The 27,934-nt window shown below is 33.4% G+C and overlaps 6 protein-coding genes across 6 annotated transcripts; 4 read left to right on the forward strand and 2 right to left on the reverse strand.

Annotated features, from left to right (window-relative positions):
- Nucleotides 1–56: 56 nt before the first annotated feature.
- LOC125858157 (peptidyl-prolyl cis-trans isomerase CYP26-2, chloroplastic) lies at nt 57–1,478 on the reverse strand. The gene is given in 2 exon segments (XM_049537845.1): nt 57–362; nt 506–1,478. Coding segments are annotated over 2 exon segments (945 nt in total). The 5' UTR covers nt 1,348–1,478; the 3' UTR covers nt 57–259.
- Nucleotides 1,479–3,989: 2,511 nt separating this feature from the next.
- Nucleotides 3,990–10,943, forward strand: LOC125860929 (protein decapping 5-like). The gene is made up of 8 exons (XM_049540976.1): nt 3,990–4,146; nt 7,765–7,865; nt 8,360–8,431; nt 8,513–9,145; nt 9,689–9,742; nt 10,380–10,505; nt 10,599–10,700; nt 10,779–10,943. The coding sequence occupies exons 1-8, from the start codon at nt 3,990–3,992 to the stop codon at nt 10,941–10,943; spliced, it is 1,410 nt and encodes a 469-aa protein (XP_049396933.1).
- Nucleotides 10,944–14,702: 3,759 nt separating this feature from the next.
- LOC125859764 (uncharacterized) lies at nt 14,703–17,766 on the forward strand. Its single transcript, XM_049539580.1, has 4 exons — nt 14,703–14,995; nt 15,097–15,218; nt 16,166–16,330; nt 17,364–17,766. The coding sequence occupies exons 1-4, from the start codon at nt 14,774–14,776 to the stop codon at nt 17,467–17,469; spliced, it is 615 nt and encodes a 204-aa protein (XP_049395537.1). The 5' UTR covers nt 14,703–14,773; the 3' UTR covers nt 17,470–17,766.
- A 1,955-nt stretch (nt 17,767–19,721) lies between these two features.
- LOC125860645 (zinc finger BED domain-containing protein RICESLEEPER 2) lies at nt 19,722–23,162 on the forward strand. Its single transcript, XM_049540643.1, has 4 exons — nt 19,722–20,083; nt 20,150–20,371; nt 20,515–21,389; nt 22,111–23,162. The coding sequence occupies exons 1-4, from the start codon at nt 20,044–20,046 to the stop codon at nt 23,014–23,016; spliced, it is 2,043 nt and encodes a 680-aa protein (XP_049396600.1). The 5' UTR covers nt 19,722–20,043; the 3' UTR covers nt 23,017–23,162.
- A 464-nt stretch (nt 23,163–23,626) lies between these two features.
- Nucleotides 23,627–24,666, forward strand: LOC125859777 (oleosin G-like). The gene has a single exon (XM_049539590.1). The coding sequence runs from the start codon at nt 23,691–23,693 to the stop codon at nt 24,318–24,320; it is 630 nt and encodes a 209-aa protein (XP_049395547.1). The 5' UTR covers nt 23,627–23,690; the 3' UTR covers nt 24,321–24,666.
- Nucleotides 24,667–26,993: 2,327 nt separating this feature from the next.
- Nucleotides 26,994–27,730, reverse strand: LOC125860847 (uncharacterized). The gene has a single exon (XM_049540878.1). It carries the CDS (start codon nt 27,686–27,688, stop codon nt 27,233–27,235), a length of 456 nt encoding a protein of 151 aa, XP_049396835.1. The 5' UTR covers nt 27,689–27,730; the 3' UTR covers nt 26,994–27,232.
- Between the last annotated feature and the right edge of the window lie 204 nt (nt 27,731–27,934).

Below are 27,934 nucleotides of genomic sequence, written 5' to 3' on the forward strand. Positions count from 1 at the left end.
TATGATTTTTCCGACGTGAGCTAGAGAGACTTCTTGTATTATTGACTAGTTATTTGGAAGTGGATTGTAATCTGCTTTTTTTAGACAGAGAAAGTAAACAAGGGGAAGACACCATTATTACCATTGTTGTAAGCTTTCTGAAGAGAGGTAAAAATTTCAGGAGGAATTTATTTGTACATGATTTTTGTACACTTTTATTTGAGCAGTTCTTCCTCTTAACAGAAATGGAAGGACAAAAATCTCTCAACGGCATCTTTGATCATTCCATCAAGCCGCAATTTGTTATTTTCACCTTTGAGTAAGGTCTGTTGAAGCCTCTCTCTGCAACTACAGCTCTTTTATCTCCTATCAACTTGGCCGCCCTGTCGATAAAACCAGAAAATTGGTTGGTTATGTCTTGTATATACTATGATCTTCTTAATTGGTTAGTCTATTTTATATGTTCTTGTTTAGTCAAATATCATTAGTAGCCACCTGAACCAAGTGAATGGGAGATTGCCAGTACCTGAAATAAGGAGAACTTGTATTCTCTTTCACAGTTTTGACTTGGCCAAGTTTCTCAACAACATCCATCCCCTCCAAGACACTCCCAATAACTAAAGCAGATGCATCTTACTCAGGTGAGTCTTTAAGGGCAATTGTAAACTCTGTTCCATTCACATCTTTTCCTACTTCTTCTTGATCAATTTCGAGCTTCCCTCCTCGAGCAACCAGCTTCATCTTTGGAGGTGGTTTTGAAGGGTCTCTTACAATAAGGCTAACACTTGTTGCTACATTCTTGGTACCCTGACACATTTCACTCTGTTTCTCCCATTCATCTACGAGGTTATCGATTGCCATTGTTCTTCCAGTATTCTTGGCAAGTTCAGCATCCACACCATATGACCTCAATCCACCATGTTGTACATAATTTGGCATTATCCTCACAAAATCTTTTCTTCTATAACTTACCCCTGCTGCTCCACTAACAAGATTACTGAACCTTGATGACCCAAACGGGGCACTATCACCATATAACCCGATAACAATCCTTCCTATAGGTTCCCCATCAACCGATACTTCAAGAAATGCTCTCTTTGTTACATTCTGATTTGAACAATATTCAATTTTTCTTGAAGGTTCTTGCTCTGGTTCTGTTTTATCGGGAGGAAGTTCATCTGCTCTTGCCCTTGATAGATTCAATGGCTCAATAGCTTGGGATCCTAATAGTAAAAGCAAGGATGAACTAGTACTGATGGCAAGTTCTCTACGCGAAAATTTGATACATTTGCTAATAGTTGTGGCTTGAATTTGTTTAGGAGGAAGAGGGGTTGCTGGAGGCTGAAGAAATTGAGCTGAAGACTGCATAATTTACTGATTTTAGTCCCTTTCTGCCTCTCTAATTGTTTCTCAACATTTCAAATAGGTGGAAGAAGGCTGTTTTTCTAAAGTTTGATTCTGTGGATAGAAACAGCAGAAGCCAATCCCCTAATTTCTAATACTATCATGCTACTGGTTTATAAAAGACTTGAATGGGCCATCCTTTTTCACTTGGCTCATTTGAGCATCATTCAACTTAGAATAATTATTTTTTAGGGAATTAACATGTGGCGCAGTGGTGTGATTGCTTCACCTTTAATTAGAGGTTTCGAGTTCGAGCCATGGGTATGAGAAAAATTTTGTTGGGAGCGCCACTCCCGAATGAGCCTTGCAGTACGCGATTTGGATTTCTTCGGAACTCTAATGCGGGCTCAAGACACTGGGTGGGAAACCAAAAACAACTATTATTTAAATAGCTGCTGAAAAAAAAAACAAATGATCAAAAATACACCTAAGTAATCCGTGGGATATAATTTCATGAGCTAATTTTGTCACCTCTAATTGGTATAAACTAGAAAAAGTCATAAACATCTATCAATACTTAGGTCAAAATGTTAGTTACAACATACCTTACTAGTGAACACGTCTGCTCTTTGCGTATAATGATAGTTACATACCTTACTAGTTACTAGTGAACAAGTCTGCTCTTTGCATAAAATGTTAGTTATATATATTACTAGTGAACATGTCTACGCATCACGTGATTGTATAAATATGACAAATTAAGTAAATATAAAGAAAAAAACTTGTTGTGATTGTTAAAGAATGACAAAAGTCTCACATTGGTGATTAATGAGATGGATGGACTCCTTAAAAGGCTTGGGCAATCCTCTTCCCTTTGAGCTAGCTTTTAGGGTGTGAGTTAGGCCTAAGACCTAATTTAACATGGTATCAGAGCAGGGCTCATCTCACCAATGTTGGGCCCCCAAAATCAAAATTGCCCACACACCAAATGCAAAACACTGGGCGTGAGGTGGAGTGTTAAAGAATGACAAAAGTCCCACATTGGTGATTAATGAGATGGGTGGACTCCTTAAAAGGCTTTGGCAATCCTTCTCCCTTTGAGCTAACTTTTAGGGTGTGAGTTAGGCCTAAGACCTAGTTTAATAGTGATCATATTAGCTAAAGAATTAATATGTAGTTTATATAAATTTCTTTCCTTTTAAATGGAGCTTTTTATTTTGAAGAGTGTTAATAAAACCTAATGTTGCAATATACCTAAAAGAAATTCTTTTTTGGAAAGATTAACCTTTAAAAATATAGTATTTATCATAACTTCAATATTAAGATCTTTTCCTTTTATTCTTTTCCACATGATTTTTCTGGAAAGAGATTTAATTTATAAAATAAAAAACATCAAGAAATATATATCGACATTAATATTATTTGTGACCTTAGAAGTTGAGTGAATAAACATCTAAGACAGTGATGGCTCTATACATCTCAAATTTTCCAATTATCTAAATAATCATTAAATGATTGAATTTTCACATGTTCACAATTTTTTTAATGGGTGTATTGATCATACATTTGGAAAAAACAAACTAAAGTGAAAACAATTACTTGTTCATCTCTCATAATTATAGCTTATTAAAATTATTGTCAACAAAATAGTATATAGTCCTCGCTAAATCCTATGATTGTCTACAAATAATTACAGAGTTCAACAACATATTTATTTATTTTTTAAATGAAGAGACTATGCACTTTTTTTCCAATATTTTTAGTTGGTCATCATAATTTTATGCCACTACATATATAAAAACAAACAAATTACACACAAATCAAACAGCTCTAAATACATGTTCTATCCAAATCTGTTTATATCGAATTTTCTGGACATAAAAAATAAATGAACCACAAAAACACGTTAGAGATATACAATCTTTCACTTTGATCATCATCCAACTTAGAACAATTTTTTTTTAAAGGAAAATTAACTTAAATAATAGTCATTCGTATAATAAAATAGATGATAGATGTATAATATATTTAATTTTCGATCTAGTTTTTTTTTATGTTCATCCGTTTATTAGGTAGTAAAATTGAACAAATAAAATATTTCATCTCTTTAAATTACACTCATTAGTCTCAATAAGTCGTAAAACCCCATACATTTTCTACTTGAGGTTGATACGATTAATTAAAGGAAATAACACATTTTATATAATTAACTTAACTACCTTATACACGAATGAAAATACATTTCTTTCAAAATATAAACTAAAAATATCTAATTCAAAGACTTTATTATATCTAAATAAAATATTTTGAAAGTTTAATAGGCTGAGTAGCAGTTTGAATCCAATCCCTAGTTTTTTTTTTTTAAAAAAAAACAAGTGATTATGAAAAAACAAAAGAAGGTAAAGAAAAAACCAAAATCTCACGTGGGAAAGCACACAATAAACAAAAGAGGAAAATTAGATGGGGAGGGAAAAACAGGTCATTACATAAATACAAATATACAAAATAGGAAAAGAGGCTAAAACAGTGCTTCCCTCGCATTTGACAAGTGCTCAAATAAAACGTGAAATGGTTTTTTTTTTCTTCTTCGTCTTCTTCGTTCGGATTGTTGTAATCTCTTTTCTATAAATTGATCGGTACCGATTTATTAGGTTTTCACTTCTCTCATGGCAGCAGCAACTACCGGCATTCATCTGAGAGCAGCTCCGGCAAGGACGGCCGAATTAAGGATCGGAGCTCTTATTTCTGTCACTTCGATATCTGACATGCGCTATGAAGGAATTTTAGATGAAATTAACCCTCATAGCCTTGGTCTTCAATATGGTATACATTTTTCTCACTCTTTGCTATATCTGTATGTTTTTATAACGTTGCATTGGTTATTCTTAGTAGTTTATTTTGTGGTTTGATCGGGTTGATTTTGAGTTGTTTTTAATTTGTATAAAACTACTGAGAAATGCTCCTTCGCTCACTGAGTATCTGATTTACTCTTTTTTTTTGTTGGATCGGGATGTTTTGATAGCTCTTCATTGGTTATATGTAAGGATTTTTGTGATTTTGAAGCATCAATTTGAGTTGTTTTTGTACAAAACCACACAAAAATAGTCATTTCTTCATTTTGATACTACTTTTTGTTCTTTTTTTGTGGTATTTGTATGTTTTGATAACTCTTAATTGATTATCTGGACTGATTCTTAGTGATTTCATGGTTTTGAAGCATCAATTTTGAGTTTTTTTTTTTGTACAAAACCCCTTTCCTCATTTTGATACTACGTTTTGTTCTTTTTTTGTTGTATTTGTATGTTTTGGTAACTCTTCATTGGTTTTCTGGACTGATTCTTAGTGATTTCATGGTTTTGTGGTTCTATAGCATCGATTTTGAGTTGTTTTTGTATTAAACCACACAAAAATAGTTCTTTCCTCACTTTGATACTACTTTTTGTTCTTTTTTTGTTGTATCTGTATGTTTTGATAACTCTTCATTGGTTTTCTGCACTGATTCTTAGTGACTTCATGGTTTTGTGGTTCTATAGCATCGATTTTGAGTTGTTTTTGTATTAAACCACACAAAAATAGTCTTTTCCTCACTTTGATACTACTTTTTGTTCTTTTTGTATGTTTTGACAACTCTTCCTTGGTTATCTGGACTAATTCTAAGTGATTTCATGGTTTTGTGGTTCTATAACATCGATTATGAGTTGTTGTTTTTTTGTACAAAACCGCACAGAAATAGTCATTCTCTCACTCTGATACTACTTTTGTTCTTTTTTTGTTGGATCAGTATGTTTTGATAACTCTTCATTCTTAAGTGATTTTGTGGTTCTTTGGCGTCGATTTTCAGTTCTTTTTATTCAAAACCACAGAAAAATAGTCCTTTCCTCACTTTGATATTAATTTTTGTTCCTTTTTTGTTTTGAATCTGTGTGTTTTGATAACTCTTCATCAGTTATCTGTATGGATTCTTAGTGGTTTCGTGGTACTATAAACTCATTGTGAGTTGTTTTGTACAAAACCACACAGAAATAGTACTTCTCTTGTTGTTGTTTTTTTCCAGTTAATATGGCCATTGGGTGATTTTTGGAATTCTGTAGTGATTTTGGTATGTATGTGTGTTGTGAGAGTTTCCGGTGATCAACACTGACAAATTGGATCATCTAGTGACAGCTACCGATACAAATATCATCAGTTATCGTATTTGTTGGTGCTATTATTAAACTTTTGTTGGGAGCATAGACAAAAAAGGCAAAAAGATGTAATTCATCCTAGAAGGGAGAATTAAAGATCAGTTGGTTTTGACAAAAAAGAAGAAAAATCAATCACTTGGTTTACAAGATGGGCGATGTATCTCCTCTAGGAAATAAAAATGGCAAAGAAAGTGTAGACAAGGAAAATATAGGGTAATTGTAAGAAGCTTCACAAAAGAAAGAAAAAAAAGTAGTGAAAAGTTACATAGAACTTTTCTTTCACACTACTTTGTTAGGGAAAGCATAAACCCTAACAACACCAAACAACTTGCTAGAGAGGCTACTTAAATTAGTTAAGAATCTTTACAAATTCAATGTTACCTTGGGAGTTCACCAAATTAGGAAGCAAAAACCTTAGTAGGGATATTTTCAATTATTTTAAAAATAGTTTTTAGTATATTTTTTTTTTGTTTCTACTCGAGATAGGGGTATGGTCTGCGTACACTACCCTTTCCAAACACCATTTGTGGAATTTTACTGTGATGTTATTGTTGTTTGTAGTATTCTTTATTTAGCTCTAAACCCAAACTTCCATTCTCAATTAACGAATGGATCAATGTTCAAAATTTACTTGTATGTCGTAATAGTTCCTCATACTTTGGATCACAGCATTCATTATGGGATGGAGGGAATAACATTTACTATAATTATATTCCTAAATAAGCTCATCTTTCAGTAAGTGCATATTTTTAGATTAAGTTTCTGAAATTTTCAGTTGTTTTGAAGCTTATCGTCAATATTGAAGTAGAATATGGTTACAAATGTAGGGAAAAGGCATAAATTCACCCCCGAACTTATCTCGAAAAGTCAGTTACACATTTAAATTAATATAGTGACCTATTACATACTTCTGCTACTAAATATTGAATTTTTTTATCGCCTAAGACGTGTAGCACCACTCTCACAATGGAAAGTGTATCACACTTGCGCTACATCAATGCCACGTCACTACCACATCAGATGTCATGTCAAATTTTGGCTAAAATTCTCCATATTATTCAATTGTTTCTTCTTCAATGAACACCACCATGAAACCACTAGCATTGCCGCCATATTACTACCAAATCTATATATTTCACCATGAAGATCAAAATAGTCACCATAAATTTCACCACCTACGATCAAATCCACCATCGAAAGCATACTATCATCNTCTCCATATTATTCAATTGTTTCTTCTTCAATGAACACCACCATGAAACCACTATCATTGCCGCCATATTACTACCAAATCTATATATTTCACCATGAAAATCAAAATAGTCACCATAAATTTCACCACATACGATCAAATCCACCAGCGAAAGCATACTATCACCATTATCCCCACAATAATGTAAGATCCACAACAAAATTTGACACCCATAATCAAACTCATCACCATCAAAAGGTACAAACCCACCACCAAATATCACTACCACCATTGTCAATATCAATGTTTTCTTCTCCACCACCTTCAACTCCCGCTTCTTTGTCACCCCACGCCAACAAATCCATCATTATATTTTATTTTTTTAACTTTATCATCAATTTTATCAACCACCAACAAAGTCGAAGAGAAAAATCAAATATAATAAAAATGGTGAAATCGAATAAGCATTAAAATAGTATATGATTTGGGGTGGGGGAGAGGATTTTGATAGTGGAGGGGGGAGTGGGCTAGGGTGATAGTAAAAAGAAGATTTTTTACTGTTCAAACGCGCTTTTTTTTTTTTTGCCACGTCAGTTATAGGGGGTAAAAAAATTCATTTTTAAATAGTAAAGGTGTGTAATAAGTCGTCAGGATAGTTTAAGCGTGTAACTGACTTTTCAAAACAAGTTCAAGGGTGAATTTATGCCTTTTCCCACAAATGTTCTCCAATTACTAATTGGAAATAAAACACTTTTTTTTCTGGAAAGAAATTAACAAATATTTTTGCTGCAAGCAACCAAATAAAGAAAGTGAATCTTTTATGTACTTATCTCCATTTAGTTAAGTAATATGATGATTTCTAATTCCTGGATTTTGTTTTTTGTTCATCTATTAATAATTTTAAATATATCTAGTGTAGCTGCTACTGACAGTAATTCAGTTGTTTGTCCAGATTTATGTATTAGTAAGTATTGGAGGCGTAGAACACTCTTCTCATGTTGAATTGTCTTCATATGATCATGTACCCTTTTGATGCATAATTATATAATCTATATCTGGCTGCAGTGAAATTCTTTGGGTCGGAAGGACGCTTGAAATATGGCCCTCAGATTCCTGGACGGGACCGAATCTACGATTATATATACTTACGCGGAAGTAACATAAAGGTGAGTTTTTCAGTCATTTGAACATTCAGATAAAATTTGCTAGTTGTTGTTGTACATCAATATGGTGTTAGTTACACGGCCAAAAGAGTTCAGTACAAGTCCTTTGGATAGATGTTGAAAGTGGAGAATATCCCATAATTCTGAAGCAGAACTGCGTTGCGGTATTGGAAGTTTGTGGCAGCCTGTGAGTGACATTGGATGGTGAACATCCTGCATATATCATTTTGTTTCTTAAAAAGAAGACATGATAGAAAAGGTATCCTTTATGTGAAATTAATGCCTTGGAATGAGGAGAAAAAGATGGAGGTTTTTTTGATGAGGAAGAAATCCTTGCATTCTCTACCAGAGCTGGAAGGTTTTCTTAATGTTGAAACATCAACTGAATAAACAGTAGATGCATTTATAGACATTATAAAATATTCTTTCTTTCTTCCGAAAACATGATCTCGTACTGGATTTCTCTTTTTCCTTTAATTTGCCTTGAGTTGCCTCAGGATCTGCAGGTTATATCTTCTCCTTCATCTTCAACTACATCTGCTGTACCTGATGATCCTGCCATAATACGGGTATATTTTTCTTATACGGATTAGTTTTTCTGATTACACCCTGGATACTTGTCTAACCTTCTGCATGAAAATCTTTTGCAGCCACGTTTTGGTCACCCCACTCCTACAACTATGGCCTTAACATCTCATGGTGCTGCACAAGTAGCAAATGTTACTACCAGTGCACAGCCCATCCTCCCTGTTACATCATTCCAGTTGAATCAGCCCCGTCCCTGTGACCTATCAGCATCAAGTTCAAGCTTTGGGGGATCATTTCTTCTTCCTCCACCTGCAAATATCAGTAGGCTTGCTGTGCCTAGTTATTGGCCAGGATTAGTTGGGTCCTCAGGAGGAGTTTCTTATTTTCAACACCAATTTCCTCCGCCTCCACCGAGTTTGGTGGCATCACAGGCCCCAGTTCAACAGCAAGCGCAACACCAGAATGTCAATACCTCTGTAGTTGGTGGATCCCGTTATTATGAACACCATCATCCCTTGTTGCTGGGTCATAGTACTGGTTCCCCAACTTCGCTTCCTTCCTTGCTATCTGGCCGACAAGTGACATTTTCTTTGCCAGAAGTAGAACAGTTAGGAGCGAGGCAGTCCTCTCCATCTCAGTCAATGCAGACCGCAAACATAGAAGAAAAGACTGCTATAGCACCGGTAATGGAGCCTCTTCCATCAAATAGCAGTGAAGAAACCTCGGAGTCACTGATGAAACCCACAACTGAAACTGTATGTCCACTCTTTGTCCTTCATCTACTAGTTTGTTCTTCCTCATGATATGATTTGGCCATTTTTAGTAAACAGTTAAGCTGATGTCACCCTTTTTTAAAATTATGTTTCGTGGGTAAACCTAATTTGGTCCTTGTCATTGATCAGTTAAACCATAAATATTGCTGAATGTTGATTAGCAAACAATCAAGTCTATTCTTCCTTCATGAAGTTACTTGTAAACTACATTAAAGATTTTTAAAAATGAAGGCTGCAAATACTAACCAAAATTGCTCTCAACCCCATGAAACTTAAGATGTAAGCATCTTCCACCCTGGCTTCCGTCATGCTTTAACACTTGACAAAAGCTAGACCATTAGGATAATGTACATGGTAAGCCATAAGCTGACTCCTCCTTCTTTGGAAGTTCTGTTATGTGTTTGTGCTTCCTTCTAATTTTTTGTATCACATTGTCCCAAAACAACACTAGTCAATATTCTTCTACTTGTTTCTCATGTGCTCAACAATACCCTTTCTTTTTTTCCGTTCTTCTTCTACTTGCAGGGATCTACATCATCTCCTCATGATAAAAATCAGTCTGCTCGGGGAAGAGATCAGGTAATTATCTCTTCTGTTTGCGTTTTCATTTAAGCCTACATAGGTATTGATATGAGTCTTAGGGGATGTTTATTTATTGTGCATCAAGTCCCTCATTCGCACAAAGGCCGTTCACTAGGACGGCCAAATGTGGTAACTCAACACACTTGTTTGACTTCTTTGAATTGCTAGTTTAAACTGGTATTTTGGCCTGTTTCTTGTATAGAGATATTGCCTCCATCTCTTGTTTCACTTCCTTGGTGCCAAGCCAAAAATAAAGTTCAAGTATTTTCTGTACCTGCGGCCTCCTGTTTTATCCACATCTCTTAGTCCAAAATTTCATTTACGTCTCACATGTACACTCGCTATTTACCGTGGGTCTTTTTTTGGGCTTCCCACCCGGTGTTGGAGTTCCGACTAAATCTAGATCCAAATAGGCAATGTTTGGATACATATATATCTTGTTTTCCTCTAATTAACAACTACAAATCTGACCTCATTCCTCTCCCCCTAGTGGAGATCCCCTTTTCCTTTCAAATCCTTTGCACATAGGGAAATGTGAGGGCGATTAGTTTTGCTCTCTTAATTATTTTTTAATTTTTTCCTTGTTGGTTTGTTAACAATCTTTCCTGAAAATAACTTTTGTTTCCATGTTCAGAATCCCGGTGTCATAAGAAGATTTGAAGTGGAGTTTGATTTCGAGAGAATGAACAAAAAGTTCAACAAGAAAGAAGTTTGGGACATCTTCAGCAACGGTGATGCCAGAGACGTACACCATAGGAAGGTAAGCAAGCTGGTGGAAATTTATACGCTTTCTAATTAAGGTTTGCGATGCTCTGTTGATGTGGTTATTTATTGACTTCTCTCTGTTCTGCAGCCTGTTTACCATAAGGATGAGTTCTTTGACTGTCTTTCTTATGGTCTACCAGAGCATGAATCCATAGTGATGCTCTCTGAACAAATGAGAATAGACAACGAGGTAATGCTGTCCGATATTGTCATTATAAACACTCATCATTTTTTCATTCTATTAAGAGACTTGTTCATGTGTTGCCAGACCTTTGGAGTAGAGATCCCAATAGTCCATCTGGATCATGAGAATGGACCATACTCGTCTAGGACATCTCATGCCTCGACCTCACTTGGTGGCAGAGGACATGGCAATGTGCGTGGTAGTCATCGTGGTCCTGTAAAACAAGTGTGGAGGCGTGTCTCAAAATGAGATTTCATGTTCAATTTTATCTTATGGTAGAAAACTATTCAAAGCTGTAAGGCTTGGTAATTATATTAGTGGTAAATGATCAGCTGATACCATCACTTCCTGAGGAAGAGATAGACATCTTTGCTTTTGCTCTAACTTCTTTTACAAACTTTCTTGACATTCTTGGATGGATCGATGCTTTTGTTAATGGATTATGAGCTGGGTGTAAAATTCGGCGATTTCATGCTATAAGGTTTGAAAAGTAAATGCTGATATTTGAGCTCGATTATAATGGTAATTTGCAAGTGTTGTTGCAAGGTTTAAATCCGAGCTTGCATTTACTGCGTACCGTTACTTGTTAAACTTAGTAATATTACTTTTTAAATTCTACCTTCATAAGGTAGAGGTAAGTTTACATATAAAACTAATGGTATATTATAGTTTTACATATAATATTCATGCAGACAAACTTTTAGAGAGTGTTTAGATCTCTCTCTGACATGTTCTCCAACTTGGCAACTTAGAGCCTGATAGCAGGGAATTTGCCTAATTTCCATTAAGACTACAAAAAGAAGTTTATAACTTTATATACTATATTAATTAATTAAATCCTTGTTCTTTTTGTTATCTTCCTGGTGGATAAAGAATATAGATGAAATTAAAGCATTATTCTTTTGATTTCATTATTCTGGTGTGTGAATTTACACAAATAGCAGTCTTTTTTTCTCTAGCTAGCATATATACAAAAAATTAATGAATTATACTAATAAAAAATATATAGAAGAGACAAATCAGACAACGTACATAACGTTTGATTAATAAAGTGTTGTCTGAATAAGCTAATTATTAAAACAAACAACATTTACTAACAAACCGCTTCTTGTTGTATGCCTTTGTACTTTAGGATCTCGAGGCTGTTTTTCCTCAGAAAAAAATTCAATAAACTTTTCCAAAGAGAAAAAAAAAAGAAAAGTTTCAAATGCCATTGAGAATCATTTGTAAAGATAGTACGGTCTCCGTTCCCTTTTATTCATTCATCTTAAATTTGATACATTTTTTTAAAAATAATAACAATTATTATGAATATTTTATCATATTACCATATTAATTAATGTATATGGTTTTACTATCTTAGGTTTTAGACATACAATTTGAGAAAAAAGTAATTAAATTTGATATAATATTAAAAATTAAAAAATTACTTTAAAATGTGAAGAAGTAAAAGTGAAGAGAGGATGTTTTACTGCTCTAAATTTAAAAGGTATAATCTAATATCAGTTACAAAAGAACCTTTTTTGACTCATATCGCTTTCACCAGTCACTTCCTCCTCAGAGTGAGTGTTCACATTATTGAATAATATATCACTTCCCGTATTTTTTCTTTTATACTGATTTTAACTATTTTATTTGAATTGAGGCTTCATATTTTTTTAAAAAATATTACTACTTTTTATGAGATATTAGTCAGGTTTGCTTATATTTTACTCCCTTAAATATAAATTTACACCGAGTATAATATTGTTATTAACTACCGTTGTATGCCTTTTGTATGTTAGAATGATTCAAAGTTTTAGTAGAAAATTAAATTGTTTAGGATTTGATATTTAGTTTCTTTAATGTATAAATTTTAGGAATCACATCATTTTAATATGAAATTACAATCTATCCCTATTTAGTTTGTACTTACATTAATCCCTAAAAATGTAAAACAAACCGAATACATAATATGTAGCTCGGATACATTATAAAATAATTTAGAATTAGGAGAGAAATAAGGGATTATAGAGATTTTTAAAAATATAAGGGAATATTAGAGATAAGGGAAACATAAGACGTGCATTTCAGTAATTTTTCCAAGGAAAAATTGGAGATATCCCATCTTTTAGTTTACTTATTACCATTATCCCCTATAAGTTTTACAAATCTCCAAAATCCCTCATTTTCGCGCATCAGATTAGTGTATCTCGCGCATCAGATAGTGTATCATGTATAAAATGTACATCAAATTAGTGTATCTCGCGCATCAGATAGTGTATCATGTATAAAATGTACATCAGATTAGTGTATCATGTATAAAATGTAATGTATCTTACTTAACGATTAATGTATCTCGCGCATCAGATTAATGTATCAGTGCTTAAATTATTGTATCCATTTTGAGAGATTTCTGTAATTATAAACGTTTAAGGGATAGATTGTAATTTTACCTTAAAAGTATGTGATTTCTGTAATTTTTCATGTCTTATTAGAATTTGTAATCTAATTAACATAGAAATAACTTTTCTTATTTTAAAATAATGTTGAACCTAGAACAAACTTAGGAAGAAAAAGTTGATGAAAAGAGGACAAAGGAGTAAGAACCAAAAACAGATAACCACAATTTTCTGAGGATGTTTCTCGTCACTTCACTTGTTTTTTTTTATTAAAAAAAAATAGTAATATAATATAAGTATTGTTTAATATATTAAGAAAAATAATAATTATTTAAAATTTTATTTTAAAAGAAGCGTGCAAAATCTAAAATACTGGTATTATTGTGAAATGAAAACAAATGTTGCATGATTAATGTTGAACACTGTTGAACGGTTGAGCATCTTAAAAGTCATTTACTCATGAAATCTACATGAGTAAATGTTTTCTGTTCACATTAAATCCTATGTTGTACCCCACTCTAACAAATTAAATTTTTAATAATCACACACATATAAACATAAATTTAGGTACAAAATAGAGTTTTTTGGTAAACAAAATATGACTAAATCAAAGCCTTTTAAATTCCAGTGTACCATAAAAATACTTTATGCGTTAATGTTTTACATATTAGTCCAATTTTTAGATGTCTTAAATTAAAGGGACAACTCAGTACCCTAAAACTTTTGCTATGCACACAGTGGCAGAGCCAAAATTTTAAAATAAGGGGGTTCAAAATCTGTAGAAATAGATACAAAAAGTAGCCGATGGGGTTCGACATCTACTATATATACATAAAAAATTATTTTAACCATATATAATTAATGTAANATTTGGGTACAAAATAGAGTTTTTTGGTACACAAATATGACTAAATCAAAGCCTTTTAAATTCCAGTGTACCATAAAAATACTTTATGCGTTAATGTTTTACATATTAGTCCAATTTTTAGATGTCTTAAATTAAAGGGACAACTCAGTACACTAAAACTTTCGCTATGCACACAGTAGTGGAGTCAGAATTTTTAATAGGGGGTTCAAAATCTATAGAAATAGACTCAAAAATAGCCGAAGGGGTTCGACATCTACTATATATACATAAAAAAATATTTTAATCATATATAATTAATGTAATTTTCCGCCAAAGGAGGTTCGGATTAGTATAAGGTGGCTCCGCCCCTGTATGCACAAGGTCCAGAGAAGGGTCTGATCACAACGACTTATTGTACACAACTTAAATTGTACTGTCAAAATCTATTGATTTAATAAATGAATGAGTTGGACATTTTCTATTTCATGGCTAATTGTGATTTTATTTTTGTTTTAATTTAATATATTTTATATAGCTACGAATGAAAAGAAAAAGGGGTTTATTAAGTATTAAAAAATTAGTAAGAAAATAATTAAACTTATTAACTATAATTTACTATTTAGTTCAAATTCAATCCAACTCGTTCATTTAACTACGCTCTTTTGCGCGGTCCAATTTGGCGTACAAACACAGCCTGCAGTTTCAAGACCTTATATAATTCGACTATATTATTACTTTCAATACATATAATTTAAAAAAAACATAAGCAGACAGAGTCTTATGTTTATGTTTTGTTTGTTACTATACATCAAAAAAGAGAAAAACTAGAGCTCTGAACAAAGTTTTTCCATATGGATGTGAGGAAAATAGTGATAATAGTAGAAGATGTACAAGTATCAAGAACAGCTCTACAATGGGCTCTTCATAATCTCTTACGTTATGGAGATTTAGTAACACTTCTTCACGTTTTCCCAAATTTGAGATCCAGAACCAGCAACAAACTTAGGCTTCTTCGCCTTAAAGGTTTTCAATTAGCTCTCTCTTTTCAAGACCTTTGCAACAATTTTCCCAACGTAGGTTACTCTGTTTTTTTTACCATGATGTTCTGTTTTAGAAATTTGTAATGTTACTGATACATATATGATAACAGAGATAGGTGATTGATCTGTTACAGACCAAGACAGAGATTGTGGTCACTGAAGGAGATCAAGATGGTGGCAAAATTGCTGAAATGGTTAGACAAATTGGAGCTTCAACTCTTGTTGTTGGACTTCATGATCATAGCTTCATCTACAAGTAAGTTGGTATCTACTACCTCCTACCAGCACAAATATCAAAACTTGGATAAATGGGAAGAAATCACCTAATAATTTTACTTTCGATGAATTTTGATTAATTGATCACTAGGTCACATCTTCGAGCGTGAGAATCTTTGATTATGAGTACATCTCTTTAATAAGAAAAATCGTTTAATACTATGGAGTTTAGTCTTTAGGGACAAATTGATTAAATGATAAGTGAATTAATTTATTCCATTGTAGATAGGAAATGGATAGGAAGTTGCTAGCAATAAAGCCATTCAAGGCCTACAGCCATGGTTGGTCAACTCTCCTCTGTACAGCCACTTTTAGTATTAATGGTGAAACCACATTTTATCCGAAATCTTTTTATGCTTGAAATCTCTGATTAAGGATAAATAGACGATGATTCAATGTATCTCTTAAACTAGATTTAATATTAGGGAGTACTTTAATAGTTTAAATTAGTTCTTAGTTGATTTAAAATATTTAGAGTAGGATAAGGATTTGTGAATTATTAATTGAGTTTGTTGGAACTCCTAAATTTGTTTTTGTTTACGATTTGTGCTAGACTGGCCAATCTTTTCTGCTCTGCCACGTTTCAGTCACTGCCCATTGGCCGGCAGGTTTCATGCAATTGTGTGTCCTCATTATTTGTAACTGCTAAATTTTTTATTCATGCCAATCAGATGATCCTCAAAATATCATATCCTCAAGAATTGTTGACATCACAATCGTGTGTGTGATCATCTCATTCAAATATTTAAATTATTGGAGAGCGCATATCATGTTTCAATATGCTATTTGTCCACTTTCGATTAGCCAAATATGTATCTGTTACATGTTAAAAGATATGACTATCTCATCTATAGATTTAAATTTTCTTGAATATGTTTTAGCATAGTGGAACTAAACTAGTTGTAATATTTATTGATTTGTTACTAGGATGGCCATGGCCCATAACAGTATAGCTAGCAATTTGAATTGCAAAGTAGTGGCTATCAAGCAACCAACACCTTTGACCACCACCATAACAAGGAAAAGGACTATTTCTTTACCTAACAGTTCAACCAACATGGACTTGTCACAGATTGAAATAGCAGCACTGAGGTAAGAATATTTATGCCTAATTTCATGCATTTGGATCCAAGTCTGTTATTACCTGCTCCATATAATATATTCTGTGGTCCTGACTCTAGAACAAGGGTTCTTCAAGATAAATCAATATTGAACCTCCTTATCACCACCCCTCGAGATTCTGAGTTCGAGTCCTGAAAATATAATTGTCTTTGGTTAGAAGCGCATTACCCTCAAAAGTAAAACTTTGTGACACGAATTCAAATTACTAAAACGAGTATTCGAATAATATAAAATATTGAACCTTTCTTCTTATATTAACAATTAGCTTAAAGTGATCAAATGAATTGGGTATTTTATTAAATAAAAGCCACTACATTAATAGTTGTGTTGTGATGTGATGAGGAACAAATAAGGCAATATGGTATAGCTGTAAACAATAGAAATTAAGGATAGGGTTTTCATTACAAACAAAGAGGTACAAGAAATAAATGAGTTTGTCTGCTTGTCAACTTGACGTCACACCAATGAGGGTTGTGGTAGAGTGGTAAGTGGTAAGTATTTTTTTTTATCCTTAGATATCGGGATGAGTTTCCCTTAAGTACGAAGTCACCTTTGTCAAGAAGCTCTTTAACCCAAACTTTCCAACGCGAATCCAAATTTAGTTGGAAGTGAGTACCGGACACCGAATTGGAAAAAAAAAAACTTAACATCACATCTTGGATGATAGTATATATTTGTTGACAGAGGCATTAATAGAAATTCTTATAAAGGGAATCAGAACAAATATAAACTTGTCACACATGAAATTTGTACTTCTGATAATTTAAAACAAATTTTGAACCAACCTTACCACTAATAATATAAAGAATGTTTTGTACGTGTCCTTTTAAAAAATTGGAATTACTATTTTTCTTGCAGTCTTAAATTGTGATCATGTACGATTTTAGTAATATTTGGTAGTTTATTTGTGTATAAATCATAAAAAAAAACTACCCACAAAAAAACATATATTATGTGTCCCACCTGGCATTGATGATTTGATTTAATTATGTAATGTGTGCAGTGTCCCGGAAATTAATCCACCAAAAATTCCATATCAAGTTTGTCCAGACCCGAGTGCTATTATTTGGAGAAAGGGGAGATCCAGAAGATGGACAAGAAGAGATTAAAAATCAAGAATTATGTATATCTGCTGTTATTAATTATTTGATGACAAAAGTGGTTTTTGAATTTGTTAGTTTGACTCACAGGGCATAGAACAAAGACAGAAAAAAAAAAATGATTTACAAAATTCACAAAGTTGTTTGGTAATTTGGCTAATATTCATAATTATGTGATTCATTATGACGAAACAAATATAGCTGTAATTTTTATTAATCTGTATGGTAATTTGTACTGTTGGTATGCCCCGTCTGTCATAACTTGTGAACAAGACAAATGTTATCGTAGCGACAAAATTTGTGTATCGAAAATGTTTAGAGCCCAAAAGGCCCACGAGACCGTGAGTGACATGCCAATGAGTACTACAAATGACAGTTTTTTCAGAACTTAATCTTTTCTATTTTTTGATAAATTATTGTGCTATTTTATTCGTTTAAATTTGATATACTTTAAATATCCTTATTTCTAAATCCACCAAAACAAATGGCATCAGTGAGCTGGAAAAATAAAACAAAGCAATCGAAAACACGATTGTTTACTAAACCTTATAATTTAATGATATCGGATAATTCTTTCCCATAGTAGTTGATAATTAGAAATAAACATCATTTTTTAACAAGTTTTTAGTTTAACGATGTAAAATATTTTATTTGCACTTAATATAATTTCAAAAGTTAACTCAGAAAGGAAGGATTAAACAAATAATATTATTACTAGTTAAAGATAAATTTGATAAAGAAGACAAAATTGAGAAACGGTTTTTTTAATTTTCACACTCTAAAACATTCTATAATTCATAATTACTTTGCTAGTAAAATAATAATTTTTTTTTAACTAATTCTTTTTTATAATAATTAAAATAGAGTTTGGAGAAACAAATTAAATAAAAAAATTAGAACTAAAATAAATGAAAAATGGCGGCTAGAAAACTGAGTCCCGACTCCCGAGTTGATGCAACCAACTCAGTGAAAGTCTCCACAGCTTGAGCTGTCTACATAGCATCACTTCACACATTTTTTTTTATTTTTTCTCTACTCTTAAAAAAAAATGGTTAAAAAAGTTTACACAAATCAGCTGTATAGCACACCATTGGACAATTTCTTGATATATTTAAATTTTAATGGAGAAAGTTATTTTATACTTCAAACTAGCTCGAACATTATTTTATTATAAATAAAATTTATTTTGAATAAAAGAGATAATTATTGAAAACACTCTTAAACTTGGTGTGAAATATTAATTTGTTCCCAAATTATTGACAACCTTGAAAATACTCATCTACTCGACTTACTAAACTTAGATACACCAACAATACACCCCGATGTGACACATGACGTTATAACAAGTGATTTCAAACTCTTATAGAAGCATGTGACTCTTAATAAAAAGTGTTGAAAACACCTCTAAACTTGATGAGAATTTAGTGTGTATTTCACTCAGCAGAGGCGTATCCAGGATTTTGAGATGATGGGTGCACTATTATAAAAAATTGGATCTAAGATATAAATTTGATTGATTTAAAATTTAGGTTCTTATCATTAAAAATAATTAAAATTTTAAAATTATAGATCCAAAGTTATTTTTACCTATCCAAACCACTTAGAGAGACATTACCCAATTTTAAAAAGGAAAATAAAACAAGATAACTAAAAGATTCAAATTTCTAACCTCACTTAGAGAGGTGCACCCAACATAATTGCACGAAATAATACTTCAAGTGTGGGTTCACATATCTATATTTAAATATTTTTTAAAAATATAACACTACTATATATGATTTCAGGAGGGGAGCATGGGTTCACGTGAACCCGGTGACTCCCTCCTGGATACGCCTCTGTCACTCAGGTTACAAGATTGAGAGTGTATTTAAGTCTAGTCAGTCAAGTAAATGAGTGTTTTAAAGCTTGTCAATAATTTGAGGATGAAACTAATAATTCGTGCCAAATATAGGAACATTTTCAATAATTCTCTCAAAAAAAAAAAGAAAAAAGACTCACATCATAATAATAGTTTTATTTGAGAAGTTAAAATAACATTATTTATTAATAAATGATTTATATAAATTAGAAATAAAAGTTATTTATATGTTTGATTCTAAACTAAAAGTGAAGTAATAATTTCTCATTACCATAAATTGTATGTTAGGACAAACAAGATCTCATTTTCTTAATTAAATTAATTAGGACTAAATTGGAGTAGAAACAAAATAGAAAGGGTTAGTAATAATTTATAGAAAGTATAAAAAGAAAAAAAGAAAAAAAAGGTAGAAGGGTTTGGCGTGACGGCTCTACCAAAACTAAAGGCTGAAGCTTCGTCTCCACATAAGTTCTGTATCAGTCGGATCTGAGATCGGCTTCCATCACTAACCTATCTGGCTCTCAGCTTCCCTTTCCCCTTCTCCACTTCAAACTTAATTCCTTCCCTCCATTTCTTCCTCTGCACTCCTCCTTCACATTTTCTCTCTCTCTTTCTGTTTCTCTCACTAAAATCTCTACTGAAACAATATTCAACACTGAGATAACAACTGGAATTTCAAATTTTCAACACTAATTTTGTATGTTTTGCTATTGATTTTGTTCGCGATGGATTGGAATGTCAACACTGGTTATAAGACCTTAAAAGGTACTTTTTTTCACTCTACTTAATTCATTGCATTCATCTTCTTTGATTATCTTTTTTCTGTAACAGAAATGGAATCCAAATCCCTTGCTGTTGTGGAAGCTCCAAGTACAATCCTTAATGTAGAACCTATAGATATCGGGCCGGGATCTTCAGAGAAAGATCCTACAACAAAACTAAGGAAAAAGGCCCTCACATCAGTGTATCTCAAGTATTTTGAAACAGCACCGGATGGGAAAACTAGAAAATGTAAATTTTGTGGACAGACTTATTCAATTGCAACAGCCACCGGTACGTTTAAACCTTTTTCCCCGATTAATGCTTAATTTTCATGTGAAATAGGTCATACATTAATGAATTGATAATCAAGTGCTTAAATTAATGGATATTATGCAGTATCTATAGACCTTGATGTTGTTCATTCGTTTTACTAGGCAATTTGGGAAAACATCTTAGCAATCGTCATCCAGGATATGATATAACAGTAAATGTTGCAAGTCCTGCACCACAATCTGTTATTGTTGTCAAGAAGCTTCAACCTAAACCTCATGTCAAAGGTCCTCAGTTGGAGCTCGATCATTTGAACTGGTTGCTTGTCAAGTGGCTTATTCTCGCGTCTCTTCCTCCTTCGACTTTGGATGAGCCTTGGCTTTTGAATTCATTTAAATTTCTTAATCCAACAGTTAAACTTTGGCCTGAAGACAAGTTCCAATCAGTGCTTTGCGAAGTTTTTAGAAGTATGCAAGAAAATGTAAGGGTGATAGTAGACCAAATTTCTTGCAAAGTCTCTATAACTCTTGATTTCTGGACATCTTACGAGCAACTACTTTATATGAGTGTGACATGCCTGTGGATTGATGAAAATTGGTCCTTCCAAAAGTTGCTCCTTGATATTTGTCACATATCCTCTCCTTGTGGGGCTGCTGAAGTTTCTCATGCTTTGTTGAAGGTTCTTAAGATTTATAATATTGAGAATAGAGTCCTCTGTTGCACACATGATAATACTCCGATTGCACTGCACGCGTGCCATACTCTCAAAGAAGATATGGATAGCCAGAAAATGAGTCATTTCTACTATCTCCCATGTGCTGCTCATACTTTGAATTCAGTCATAAATGATGGACTGAGTTCAACAAAGTCGATAATTTCTAAAATAAGAGAATTTGTTCTAAAGATGAACACATCCTTTGAGATCTCTCAGGATTTTCTCCAATGCTGCAATGCTTATCAAGAAGGAACTTGGAAATTCCCTCTTGATGCCTCACCTCGTTGGAGTGGCAATTACCAGATGCTTGACATTGCACGAAAGGTATCTTTCTTTCCCGATATGTTTATAAATATCATGCTGCTAGCTTCTCATAAAAATATTTAAGAACAAGGCAAACACACATATCTGACTTGTATAAGTTTACTGTGATGTTGGATCAGTACAGTTCAAAGCTCACTCTGATTGTCTTAAACTGTCATATTTTTATAGTGAAGTTCTTCAATCTTTATAATACGTGTATAATTAGTTTGCCTTTGATTGTGTTGAATGTATTATGATAATGAATTTTATACTCTTCTCTGATCTCATGACTATACTTGATTAACAATCTCTAATCTATGCTTAGCAACAGTTGGTTTATACATGTTCAGCTTGAAATGGGAAGTTGATAAGTATGTCTTTTTAGAGATAAAACTTTGATTAGTGTCAATGACCCTCCACTTTCAGCCACTGTTGAGCTTCTGAATAGCGGAATTGGGGTACAAGGTTTACCATATTAAAAAAGAGAATCTTTGATAATTATCGAAGTAAAAAGTTCAAAATATTTGCACTCAAAATGCTTAGACTCTACTAGATTGGACAAAGGAAACATAGATACGCCAACATTATTGAGTTATGAGTTGTTGTTTCTTGCTACTTATACATGGAAGTGGACAACATCATAAGGAGGAAACACAAGAATGGATTTTTAAAAAATGGTTTTGCTTTACATTTAATCTACAAATGAGTGATGAATTTAATTATATATTTTTTTTAAATTTAGGCAGGTAAATCATTGGAAACTATCATCCGGAAGTATGATGAACTACTAGGCAGTAGGGTGCTCCTCAACAACGCGGAGAAGAATGCTGTGAATATCATGCATGCATTTTTAGAACCTTTCTATAAAACCATCAATGACATATGTACAAACAAAGTACTAACAATTGGTTTGGTTCTTTTTTTCATGGATCATATTTCTGAAACAATTGCAGCCTGTAGAGACTCTCGACACAGCCCTGACTGGCTGAAAAGTGCTGCTGATGAAATGGCTACGAAAGCTCGAAGCTACAATGACCAGATGTGCAACTCCTTCACATATATGACTGCTATTCTTGATCCAAGAATAAAAGTCGAGCTCATTCCTGAAAGTCTCAATTCGGAGAATCACTTGGAGGAAGCCAGAAGCCATTTTATAAGAAACTATTCCACCAGTCATTTTCCTTCTATCTCTGGGTCTTATGCTGCACATGAGCTCGAAGATGGAGGAAGTGTTTCTTTTGCAGAGGAAATTGCTCGTAAGAAACGCAAGGCAAGCATGTCCTCCGCCACAGATGAGCTCACCCAATATTTATCAGAACCTCCTGCTCCTATACAAACAGATGTCTTGGAATGGTGGAAGGTAAATAATGCACGTTACCCACGGTTATCATCCATGGCTCGAGACTTTTTGGCTGCACAACCAACTGCTTTGGCGCCTGAAGACCTTTTCTGCAGCAAAGGTGATGAGATAGATAAGCAAAGGTTCTTAACGCCCTATGAGAGCACTCAAGCTTTGCATTGTGTAAAGTCATGGATGCAAAGTGGACTCAAGTTGAAGTATAAATCAACTGAAATTGATTATGAGAGGTTAATGGAACTAGCAGCTGAAAGTTCAATGGCAGGTTCCGACAAGAAACAAAAATCATGATAGAATTTTTATTGATGAAACTGAAGGTCCATGTTTTGTTGTATGTATTATATTTATGTAGATGCATCATATGTTTACTGCTTAGTGTACAGGTTTTGATAGAGAAAAGTAGACAATGAATTTATTTTCTTAGGAAATATAGAGCTTGTGTCTTCAAGGCTTTTTTTTCTTCTTTAAGTCCCGGTAACATCAAAAAAAATAAAAAATTATACTAATTGGTTGAATCATGATGCATAAAAATCTTGCTTGTTATAATCCTATTGTTCTAGAATGCCAAAAAGGACAAGGAGTGAAAATGTTACTGAAACAGATGTGCTGACAAGCTATATATGATACTCCCTTTTTCTTTTTTCTCCTTCCATATGAAAGTCTCAAGCTTTAAATCACTGAACCACCCAAAAGAATGCTATATATGATATTTCCCTTTGATTTAATTAATAGTATGATATAGTTTGATTTTTCGATTCATCCTACCTTTTCTTTTTACTCAGGGTCGTAATCTCTACAAGGAATCGACCAAAATTTTAAACATATTATTATTGTAGAATCAACCATATGGTAAAAGGTTAGTAAAATATGAACCATTAGTATTCCAAATGTAAATCAGCCAAGTAGAAAAGGTCCAATTCTGCCAAAGCACATCTGGGAGCATAACTCCCACGTGTTTCTCTTGCATGCACTCCACCTCCTCACACGTGTCACATCACCCCATCTTTTTCTCCCTTTACTCTCCTCTATTTCACTCTCACTCTCTCTTCCCCAACATTCATACACTCTTTTCTTTCTCTGCAACAAAAATGGCCGATCAACAACCCAACTACGGCCGTCAACAAAGGCCACCAACTCGTTCCTCCGGCTTCAACAGCAACATGACTACCCCTTCATTCCTCCGCAAATTGCAAGAACACGTCCCTAATTCCACCCAACTCGTCGGATTTCTAACCCTAATTATCTCCGGCGGAATCTTACTCCTTCTCACCGGACTCACACTTACCGCAATTATTTTAGGTTTAATCTTCTTCACCCCTTTGGTTCTAATCTCGAGCCCAATTTGGGTCCCTGTGGGTACTGTTCTGTTTATTGCCATTGCCGGATTTTTATCTGTTTGTGGATTTGGGGTTGCCACGCTGGCGTCTCTCTCTTGGTTATATAGATACATTAGGGGATTACACCCGCCCGGTTCGGACCGGGTTGATTACGCCAGAAGCCGAATTGCTGATACGGCTAGCCATGTGAAGGATTACGCTAGGGAATACGGCGGGTACCTTCATAATAAAGTGAAGGATGCAGCTCCTGGTGCTTGAGCTCAATCGAGCCGTTTCTATAAGTTTTGTTTGAACCGGGTTAATTTCCTCTTGAGTTTTTTTATTTTTTTGAATTATATAAATATAAAATCGGACTGTTGTAGTGTTCTGATTTACATAGAATGTAGTGATGTTTATTTGAGGATTTTAATTTCTTTTATATGGAATTTAATTGGGCCCTCAATAGGCATAACAAGAGGATAAAAATGATGATAATGTTGTAACCGGGACAAAAGGGCACCATCATGTTTTTTTTTTGCTCAATTATTTGTTGCACTCAATAATGTGCTCAAGCTCATCAACAATGTCACAATTTTCATATATTACACGTATACACTCTAGTCCTTTTTCTTGCCACAAATTTTCATATATATAAAATATAGATGAAGGAGATAGTAACGCGTGGCAGATACAAAATTTATGAGATACTATATGAGATAAGAGGACTAGCAATAATTTCCACCTAATTCAAGTGTCTTTTTTTCACGTTTGAGCTATGGATACGAAATGACAGACCAATTACTAAAATGTTTGGGCAAAAAAAAGAAAAAATAGATCTCATTCTTTGGAATATGTAGAAATTATCAATATAGCTTAATAGTAAGTTCGGACTTGGAAGACAAAATAATTTACGAGACATTAATTGACTTTTGACCTTCCATTTTTCTTCTTTTAAGAAAAAAAAACAAGGAAGATGAAAAAAAAATGTAATTGGACCAAGTCATATGACTCATGCCTAGCCTATTGGTACTTTGTGTAAGCCTGACTAGAGAGATTGATCTCATGTCATTTTTTAAAAAAATAAAAAAATCGTGTCCGATGCTTATTTTGGGGCTTAAGTGACAAATCGATATCTTCAATTAAGAATCAAAAAGTATTTATCATTTCAGAAATGAAATTGGATATTGAGTGGTTCAAATTGTATGTGAGACTAGTGTTCCCCGTAGACCATAATTATGATGCAAAGCTTTGTCCAACTAGGAATTAAAAAAAAAAAAGAATTTAAAACAAAAGTTGAATTCTTCAATTCCAACTACAATTTAATCATACACTGAAATTGGCATGAGAAAGTGTCACTTTCTTATTATCTTATTTCATACTAGCCCATTTCTATTATACAATACAAGAAGTTAATTAAGTTGACCAGATCACTAACTTAATCACAATTATTCGTTAAACAAAAGAATTAGGAGATGACTGAGTTCATGCCCGCGTACTACTATTGCGGCTGATTGCTTTAAAAAAAACTTTAATTCTGTGAAAACATCTTAATCAAGAGAAATTAAATTTTTTGACATTGTCTCTTTGATTTTTATATAGTTAATTTATATTAATTATTGCAATTGATAATGTATAGGTGGGCTTTGAAAGGGAATCAAAACCTTTGATGATGTTCGTATCTGCCCTGAAGTATTTTCAACGATTTAATCACCAAGTATCGACGTTTAAAGCCTTTAACTTTAATATAATATTAGTATTAATATAAAATTTTGGAGGCTTGATATTATGGCCTTTTGATCTGGAACAAGTTCTACTATTGAAAACTATAGCTTATTTGATTTGAATAAAATAGTGTTCGTGTTCGTAGATAAACAAAGCTATAGCTTTTTCTATATTTCTTTTAGGTATCGAAATCATTAAATAGTTGGAAAAAAGGAAGATGTTGAGTGGTGAGTCCAGTAGTTGTATAATGTTCTTCTTCTCAAAGCTGAAGCTTTTCTGAGTTAATTTTTTACCGATAAAGTTTGCCAGGAATAAAATTTAGGATTCTCCAGCTTAATAAAAATCGTAATATAAGTTGATTTGTACAATGAAGCTCAATATTGGATATTTTGCTGCCATCATGATTTATTTTCCATAATTATTTGTGGTAACTTTCTTACGGATGTAATTCAAAGACCTTTCATTTATTTGTTGTGCTTGCATATTTTTATTTTTTAAAGTATTTTCTTCGACATGAATATGCTCTTATTGTTCTCTCTCTCCATTTTCACAAGACCCAATCATTTTTTCTTAAATTGTTGTTAAAGATTTTTATTACCAGAACATCAACAAATTTCATTGCGCCCCTATTTTAAATTAGTTTCAAGCCTTTCTTCCTTCCCAAAATCAATACCCAAATCAAATATAATCACAGTCCAACCATTACACAGAAGAAGACTCGTCCTAGCTTTGTTGTTTTTTTCCTTTCTTTTATTGTTCATATAGACTCAGCAAAATTGACACATACAAAAGCTAACTTGGAATAACTTTAATTTTTTTTAGCAGAACAAAGAAATTGAATTGTGGCTGGTTTGAGGAACTTGATATTTGGGGTGTTAAGAGTCATGTGACTTGCACGTAGATGGGTATGTTAACGTTTTTTCACAAACGATGAAACTTGCTTAAGTTTTGAATACATTAAGGATGATTTTTGTTCAATAAATTAGTTGAAGGATGTACATTAAGTTTTAGGTATAGTTAACGGATGTTTTTGGCCAAAAACTCTTGAGTGGTATGTATAATTTTAACTTATATTATCGTAACCTGGGATCGATCTCCTATGGTTTAAAGGCTATGTGGTTTGCAGGCTGTTACTATCCGGTGCGCTTACACAGTGGGGGTTAAAACCGGGATGAACAAGAATTTGCAAATTGATAGCAACTTGGATTAACATCCCACTGAAGCATATAATAGCCCAAATTCAGTTTATTCCACCAAATTCAAAACCTTTTTATACAGTATTTTCACCAGATTAATAGAAAATTAGGACAGCTAATTCACATATCCGCCATCTCTTTTGTAATTAACCCAAACCAAACAAACATAATAACCACAATTAAAAAAAGTATAAGCTGTAAACAGAGAGAAAACTGACCAACAAAAACTACATGCCTAAAAACAGAGCATCAACTAACTGATACTTTCTCTCTCTAATTCACTTTGGGTGAAGCGTAATTAAGATAACTCGGCATCGGACTCGCCCTCGGCGATCTCATCGGAACCTCCTGCAATCGATTCCCTTCGCTATCGTAATAAATCACGCCGGAGAAATCCAACGGCTGACATTTATCTCCCATCAAAATCCCCCTCTGCCAAAGCCCTCCATCGCCGAAATCCTCATCAACAAGCTCTCCTTCTGCCTTCTTCTTATGCCTCAGATTAATCGCTTTGTTACTAATCGTCGCGAGGAACTTCTTCGGCCTCGCTAGCGGCGATTTGGGCGAATCGCTCCCGAGTTTTTGAGTTTTAATTCCTCGGCTTGCTTTCTTTAACCACAAAGCTAACAAAGACATCGAACCGATGAAATTCACCATAAGCCGCTTCGATGAGCCGGCTATCGCCGTTGCAGCTCGGGCCGGAGTTCGTGGTGGTGTTAGGAGAACCATTTTGTTTTCTTTTTTCTCTGTTATTTTTTGGTTTTCGAGCAACTGGTGAAAGAGGTTGAAATGAATGTGAGGGGTATTTATAACAAAGGGAGAGCAAAGGTGGGTAACCGAAAATAGCCGGTAATAAGAAATTTGACTTTGGGATTATGATTGATTTTGGTTTTAATTTATTTTTGGAAATTTCTTAATTGTGTGCACAAGTGGGTTTCCTTTGAATATAAAAGTCGTAGATGGAGTAATTTTTTA

The sequence above is a fragment of the Solanum stenotomum genome, chromosome 3 (assembly GCF_019186545.1).
Source record: "Solanum stenotomum isolate F172 chromosome 3, ASM1918654v1, whole genome shotgun sequence".
Classification (NCBI taxonomy): domain Eukaryota; kingdom Viridiplantae; phylum Streptophyta; class Magnoliopsida; order Solanales; family Solanaceae; genus Solanum; species Solanum stenotomum.